Source organism: Centroberyx gerrardi, chromosome 23 (genome assembly GCF_048128805.1).
Source record: "Centroberyx gerrardi isolate f3 chromosome 23, fCenGer3.hap1.cur.20231027, whole genome shotgun sequence".
Classification (NCBI taxonomy): Eukaryota; Metazoa; Chordata; class Actinopteri; order Beryciformes; family Berycidae; genus Centroberyx; species Centroberyx gerrardi.
Window position 1 is genome coordinate 11081972 of NC_136019.1, and position 8021 is coordinate 11089992.

General features: G+C 41.6%; 1 protein-coding gene across 1 annotated transcript; it reads right to left on the reverse strand.

Annotated features, from left to right (window-relative positions):
- Positions 1–628: 628 nt before the first annotated feature.
- Positions 629–7428, reverse strand: shbg (sex hormone-binding globulin). Its single transcript, XM_078291823.1, has 9 exons — positions 7295–7428; positions 6806–7036; positions 5739–5836; positions 4753–4942; positions 4066–4227; positions 3367–3523; positions 2607–2746; positions 2073–2277; positions 629–1054 (listed from the first exon to the last, which is right to left on the reverse strand). Exons 2-9 carry the CDS (start codon positions 6884–6886, stop codon positions 921–923), a joined length of 1167 nt encoding a protein of 388 aa, XP_078147949.1. The 5' UTR covers positions 6887–7036; positions 7295–7428; the 3' UTR covers positions 629–920.
- Between the last annotated feature and the right edge of the window lie 593 nt (positions 7429–8021).

An 8021-nucleotide genomic window follows, 5' to 3' on the forward strand; every position in this document is an offset into this window, starting at 1 on the left:
AGCTTTCTGGCAGTGTGGCAGTTTGCTTGGCCATTAAAATGCAGCAGGTCATTTTCCTTTTACAGTTAGATTTTTGTTTTGACAGTAACCTACAAGTTTTGCGGCACATTATCTGGCATGTATTGTATTTTGGATTTGTGTTTTGCACATACCGTAGACTGTAATGGCATGCACCTACCACTGTCTTTATTCATCCACTAGAGGGCGCAAAATCAATGTCTTGAATCTCTACAAATACCTTGCACACACACACCTCTCTCTCTCTCTCTCTCTCTCTCTCTCTCTCTCTCTCTCTCTCTCTCTCTCTCTCTCTCTCTCTCTCTCTCTCTCTCTCTCTCACACACACACACACACACACACACATTTCACCTGTAATTAACTTATCATCACAGTGGGTGAAGATCCTCAAAGCGCCAATTGGTCTTATTTTGCCTTATCCATTGCAGTATTCATGGATAGCTAGATTAAAGAGTGACATCTTTTATTCAGAAGCACATTGCTGTAAGTACCAAGATAAGAAAATCACTCACATCTCTCAGATGAATCAGTATATTCTGTTAAATGGGGCTGGTGGAAAATATATCCATCAAACAGCATATTATTTATATTTTATTTTAAATTATGCACATTTTAGAAGCAAATAGATGCGTACGCCAGATCAGACTACAGCATGAGTGTTAGTGGCCTAATGATAAAACTTAAATGTAAAATCAAGGTGTCATTATGCACAACTCCATAGATGCCATATATTCAGACTAGTCTACTCTTAAAAAGCTTTCTTTCTCGACTTCATCCCTTTCTCTCTGTTATTCAAACAATCACAAGGTGTCTTTTACATGGCATTTTGGCCAACAGGCAAAAGAAGACAGGCATGGAAGCCAAATGCCTCAGTCCACGTCTACAATGCATTCTTTCACGATCTACGCGGGGCAGCTGTAAGAGGAGACTGACGCGTGCTTGACAGCCGAGTCCAGGTCCAAGTCCTTCCCCTGGACCTGGATCTTCTCCAGGCAGCCTGTCAGAAAGTGGGAGCCAACATCGTCCTCACCTTCACCTGAAAAGAGAAAAACAGGAGCCACTTCTTCATGCTTTGGTTTTACTGTCCTTTTTTATATCTTTTCCTCATATTTTACTTTTTTTTATTATGTTCTCTGATCCTTTTTTGTGATGTTTTATTCTGTTTTACTGCTGTATTTTGTAGCACTTTGTAACACTGTTAAGAAAGGTGCTATACAAATAATGTTTATTATTATTATTATTATTATTATTTTATTGCACTCTCTTCAGCTGTTGACTCCTTGTCTGGTCTGATGTTGGTCTATATGGATATATTTTGTGGCAATTTGTTATGTGTTTTATTGTGTTTTTATGTTATCTGTTTTTATTGCTGTTGCTGTCGTATTGCTTTTCATTATGTGTTTTTATTGTGTGTTTTTACTGCGAAAACCCTGTCTGCAAACCAAATTGCGCTCACCAGACAGTAAGTGCTTATTTATCACAGCTTCACAGAAATGATTCAATACTATAAAAGCCCGCTTTGAGAAAGTGACAGAGGTGGGGACTCGAGTCACATGACTTGGACTCGAGTCACAATTTTAACTGCTTGAGACTTAACTTGATGCATGAAGAGAAGACTTGAGACTTGACTCTGACTTGTACTTTGCTGACTTGAAAAGGTTTCTAAAGTCTTGACAAAAGATCTTGTGTTTGTGTAAATGACTTAGATTGAAAGTGATGAGATTTGTTCCATCAGACGACTGAATTTCAATTCTGTTGTCTGAATTTGTATGGAATGATTGAATTTATTGAAGTTGAAACTGATTATAGAAATCAAACTCATGATGCTCTTACCAAGTTTTTATCCTATTAAAACCATATTGCATTGAAAAGTCCTAGATATTTAGTTTTCTTTAAGATATTAAATTGATACTGGACTCTTGATTTGTTCTGACTTGACTTGCTGTTCTACATTTAGACTTGAGACTTGACATTAATTACATGGACTTGACTTGGCCTTGACTTGCTGTTCTACATTTAGACTTGGGATGTGAGATGTTGCAGTGTAATCTCACCTAGGAGACCTCCAAAGGCAAGTCGGCCCTCTCTCCATGTGGTCAGGTAGCCCGGGTGGCTCTCTGCGGTGACAGATAGCCTTTTGGCCTCTGATGGCTCCCCGTCTTTCAGCAGTTGCAGTAAATCCGTCTGAAAGATTATCGCCAGTCTCTTGATACTTTCTGCCAAAATGATTTTATCTTTACCGAAGGTGAGTGTGACCTCCTGCAAATACAAGAGAGAGACAGGACTTAACTCTATGGAAAAAAGGCTTTGTGGTCTTCAGTGTGTGTGTGAGTGTGTGTGTGTGTGTGTGTGTTTATGTATGGCGGTGAGTAGATGATTCAGAGGTCCTGAGCAGTTTTTTCCAGTCTTGTCAGGTGTAATCGAATACACCTTCCTTGATTATTTTATGTTTTTCTTCCAGTACAAGGACATTAAGCAGAAAACATAACATACTGAGATACGACAGCATTGCATTAAGTGGGTGGTAAATGCCACTCAGCAGTTTATAACAAATGCCAGGGATTATTATATCTGGTGTGTGTGCGTACCTTTGTGTTATTATTGGCCTCTACTGCCAGCATCACCTCCTGCCCGGGGGCCTTGATGCTCAGGACGGTCCCATCCATCTGATTGAACTCTCCCCACATTTCAATCTTCACCCCGCTCTGCTCTGCCTCAATAGGGAAAACTACGACAAAATGTCAATTTACATAATAAATTAACAATTTGTGTTTGAGTGACCTGTCAAACATCCAGTAAACCCCCCCCCCTAAAAAACCCACTTCCAATTATTGTCTGTTAACCATTCACAGCAGTTTCACAATGAAAATTAGAGATGTTGACTGAAAACTGGTTAAAAAAAACATTAACCCTCTGATAGATGCAGTTATCGCCTGTGATTACAAACAGCCTATTCTCATATTATTGATGTGTTATTTGATACAATTTTTTGATATGTTTTATGATATTTTCAGAGTTTGCACTGAAAACAATGATTCCATGCATTAGGGGTAAAAAAAATTTTTTAGGTGGTAAACAAACAAAGGCCAAATTCAATGTATGGTAGACTCTCTCTCTGTATCTCTAACCTAGCCAGAGTCATAAATTACAAAAGAGTTCAGCTATCTTATTTGATTAGAGCAAATGAGGAAATTAAATGAAATTGAATGAAATAAAAAAAAATGAATGAATGAATTGTCCTAGATAATGCAAGCGTGCATTACAGGACAACTGGAAAGCTTGTTATTGAGTGAAGGTGTGTTAGCAGCACTCGCCAAACTCTTGCGTAATCGAGCGCTCTGTTCCCACCTGAGGTGCTGAAAACGGCGAACCCAGTGCCAGGGAAGTAACTGCCAGGTTGGATGTTTTGATAGCAGGGCCACAGCTCCTCCGCCTCTGTCTCCCAGGGAATGGAGAGGTTTAGCCAGCTGCCTTCCCGCACACAGCCGTCCATCTGCGGCTCGAACTGCACAGAAACACACAAGAGAGAGAGGGAGTTGGCACGTGTGATGTGTTCACAAATGTACAAACACACACACACACAGAAAGACAGTGACAGAGAGAGAAAGAGACACATTTGCTTATTCCCCTTGATAACTGGCCAAATTTAGACACCGTGACGTCACATGGAGATATTTCCAGCCCAGCTACAGTGGAGTTTGATAGGAGAAACATTTTCAGCGATCTAAAGCACTCATCGTAAACGTCAGGTTTTGGTGTCAGTCCCTCAGAATCAAAGAGCGAGGGCTTCTTTCTAGATTCACTATTTTGTACAGATGTTAAACTATCTTTTCAGGGAGAAATCCATTGTAGAAGAGGCAGAGAGACCAATTTCTTCACCTTCGCCTCAATAGACCAGAATGCACTTCTGGAAAGTGGGTACAACAATAAGGTAAATTACAAGACTTCTTCACCTCAAAATAACTCCTGGAACACACTGAACACCACAGGTTGAGGATATCTAACAGTGTAAATTTGAGGTTGGAGTTGTCCTTTAACACGCTGTACCTGAACAATCATCTTCTTCGTGTCGACCAGGATCCCGCCGAGGGCCAGCCGGAGTTCCCCTGAAGTAACGTCGTCCGGCTCGATGGACTGCAGGCCGACCACCAGCGCCTTCGACCCGTCCACCTCCAGGATCACAAACTTCCCCACGCTGCTCAGCTCCAGCTTGGCGGCGCCACAAGACACACAAGAGGAACCAGACCAAAAGTTCATGTTAAAGGGATTAGACAAGCAGTTAACACACTGATACTATGTAGATCAAGTCTTCAACTTCGTAGGCATTCATGGGAACTTGTATTTCCCTAAGCTTCACCTCTTTACAAAATTATACAGTACGCCTTTATGCCCTTTATGTCTTAAAATCTTATTTTTCTTTAAACAAGTTGGGAAATCTGCCAATGGGATGAGAAAATTCCACTTATTTCCAATGCAAAACAACTTTTATTGAATTAAATGACACTATCTTGGTATTAGTGGAGTGATCTGCTTTATTTGAAGATATTGTCACTTGATATAAAAAAAAAAAATCCAGAAAGAAAATTGATCTGCATTGGAAACAAGTGAAATTCTCTCTCCCCACTTATCACATTGTTTTTCACTTCACACAAAATAGTATTTAAGACTAAATGCAAGACTAGATGACTCGTCACAACAGACATTGTGACTGAGACGGTGTTGTGTCGGTCTTACCAGGTGCCACTTCCCATCGTTGAGCTTGGGGCCGCCCGTCACACTGATGAGGATGTTGCCTTCGCTGATCTGCATCTCAGGGATGCCCTCTCTCAGGGACAAGATGAACCAGTCATCCCCGTGTTTGGTGTCGCCGTAGAAAACTGCACCTTCTGGGTCAAACGTCCGGAACTCGAAGGTCGACTTGATACTGCAACAGAATAGAACAGAATAGACAGAATAGACTTCTTTTCACGAGGAGGCTGGTCCATAGAGGATAAGAAAGATGATCCTCACCATTTTTTAAGCGTTTTTCTTAAAAAGCAGGTTGTTTTAGACTTTAATACAGTAGATCTGATAGCCACACATTTTTGGGCCATAGTCTTTTACCCCACTATTTAAGGAGACTTGTCCTCCTCAACTATCTGAGCCTCCAGCCTCCACTGCTTGTACTGATATAGTTGTGATGCTCAAAGATTTAGAGAGATACATTAATCAATAATTAAACTAGAGATGCATTAATCCACCCCACCGTCCCACCGGTGGATCCATCATTGCAAGCACATGTTGTGTGGCCAAGCGTTGCTCAAGCCCACAGAACTTTATTTCAAATTCTAGTCAAGATCCCAAGGTTTCTAAAGATACCAAATATGTAATTTTTTTCTATTTGATGTAATGGTGCAGCCATAAAAAATGCCATCTTGAATATTTGAATATTGCACTCAATATAAGCAGCTATAGCTTCAGTGAAGCGTTGGAACGAGCAGATACAGAAAATGTATGTGAAATTGTCGTACAGTATGGAAAAAAAATATTTTGAAGCTATTTAAGGGGAAATTTAAGGGGAAAATCACAGTTCAAGAGGTTATTGGGTCTTGTTTGAATTCTCCAAAAATGCAGTGAGCCTTCCCTTGCCTCCTTGGTCACAGATTTCACACCACAGTGTCTGGAGTGACCAGTCACCGTCGAGCTGATGCGGTGGCTCTCTGCTGGGACGGCTGCCGTACCTTTGGAGCTCACTGAGGTTGGCTGTCGTCTGGATCAGCGGCTTCCAGATGTCTCTCTGCTGGCCGAGGTACACCGGACCCCGGCCTGAGACTTCTTTCTGGAGGACACAAGTTTCATTAGGCTTAAATCATTAATTCACTTCCTTATTCTGCACTCCTCACATTCACCAAACCTTGCTTTTGTATTTTCTTGTTGGATATCTTGATTGACGAGAGTTTGAAAGCCACAGAAATTGAGCGATGAGTTATGACAAAGAAGTGCAAAATCAATGATGATTCACTGACAAAAAGAATCACAAGGCATCCACCCACTGTATATCCACTTACACTGAGCAATGTCAAACTTTCTGGGAAAACCAATCAATTCAGTAGAAAGAGTGATGGGTTATAACCAAACGTGGGTGAAGCGTGTTAAGCCGTGTTGTGGTCAATGTGTTGACTTCTCCTCCCACAGACTGAGCAAAGTCCTGCTGTGCTGGCTTGGGTTTCATGTACAAGACTAAGCAGGTCTTTGAATTTACATCTGCGCTGCTGTACATCAGCTGAATGAGTTTGTTAATGGCTCATGTTAGACTTTCACACTGCAATCCATGTTTCCTGTCTATTGTCACTGTTCTGTCTCAAAATCTTATAAAATACAGAATGACTACAGAGCATGGTTTGCACAAAAAATCTTAGATCACCATGCCCATCCTCACATTGTTAAGAAATAGTGGCTCAGGTGCCCTTTTCCTAATTTTATAGCAGAGCAAAAACAAAATAAACGATTGCATCTTTTTTATTCAAAACATAGCGTAGGAACTATTCCTGCTTTTACAGAGATTAAGGTTCAGGAAACTGATAATGCTATAAAAAGTTACTGAATGCGGTTACGCCCTCTACGCATCACATTTAATCTAGGGTTTTCACTTGAGTCTTTTGTTTAATTTTGTCTATGGTTACAGATGTGTTCTTTTCACCAACAGACAGAGCTCAGCAAGGGCTTTCCAATGATATATAATACATATTTTGGGCCACAATAAGTACAACCACACACATTATGATCCTTGCATGGCATGTGAACGTACCTTACCCCGTCCGTTCTCTTGCCCCTCGGCTCCCCATCCCAGCAGAGCGAGGCTCACAGCGAGCAGCAGTCCACCTGTCATTGTTTTCCACTTCACGCCCCGGTGTGCGGTCTCCTGAGCCTTAGGGTGGTCCGCTCACTCCGAACTGGCCTGGGATACAGGTGGCGGGACGAGCTCAGGGGGAGTCAGCACCAGACAGTGGAGTACAGTGGCGTGAGCTGGTGCACTGTCCTGGGGTCCAGGGAGCAGAGGGCAAACAGGCAGTGGTCAGTGACATGGGTTATTGATCCCCAGGAGGGAGTGTTTGATCTGAGTTTTGACTGTCCGGATGTTTGCGAAAATGTGGGTGAAAGAAATTGAGTGGGCAGCAGGAGGTAAAAAAAAGAAAAAAGAAAGATAGCTTAACAAAGAGAGGATAGAGAAAGGAAGATGTGATATCAATAAGGGGCTGTTATTTAAGAAGCCAACTTAATTAGGAATTCAACATACAAAATCAATTTCTTTTGTATTTCCTTCAGACTGTAGATATCCTCTGCCTTTGTGGTGATAGTAGCATGGACAGGACTGCGGCCGGGTGAGTGACCTTAGCCAAACCACTGATGTGTGTTTACCCATTACACAGGAACCTTGACTGGCCGCTGCAAGCTATGACTCAGTGTGTCTGTGTGTGTTGCAGAGTGGAGTGAGAGAGAGAGGGAGAGAGAGAGAGAGAGAGAGAGAGAAGATGAGAGGGGAATTATGCTTCAAGGCACACAACTCTTTATTCTTTTCTGCTGGCAGCATTCCTATGATACAATCTCCTTCCAGGAAGGATATGGTAATGCTGGGAAAAGTGCAACACACACACACACACACACAGACACACACACCCACACACAGAAAACAGAAATGAACAATCAGTAAACAATCTGTGATTCAGCTGTTGATGGAGCATTTGAAGTTAGCCTGTTAGCCGTTGTGTTGCACCAAAATGTACAATCTTCCTTATTTATATGCAACATCCAAAGATTTTCCATGCCATTTGAAGTATCTAATGAAGTTCTACTCTCACATTAGAGGTGTATTCCCCAATGCTTCGTTACGCCGAAAGACTGAATTTATAGCAGGAAAGCAATGCTCACACTTGGACTTTGTGAAGAAACAAAATTCACAACCATCCCCAAGGCCACAAATGCATCATTTTCTTACGCTCGACATTGTAAGAAAATGTCCATGA

Excerpts from the sequence above, each read along its gene's own strand:
- shbg (XM_078291823.1), bottom strand. The coding sequence starts at position 6,886 with ATGACAGGTGGACTGCTGCTCGCTGTGAGCCTCGCTCTGCTGGGATGG. Across the intron at positions 3,524-4,065 it reads CGAAGAAGATGATTGTTCAG|TTCGAGCCGCAGATGGACGG; the intron begins GTACAGCGTGTT and ends GTTTCTGTGCAG. Across the intron at positions 2,278-2,606 it reads AGGCCAATAATAACACAAAG|GAGGTCACACTCACCTTCGG; the intron begins GTACGCACACAC and ends TTGTATTTGCAG.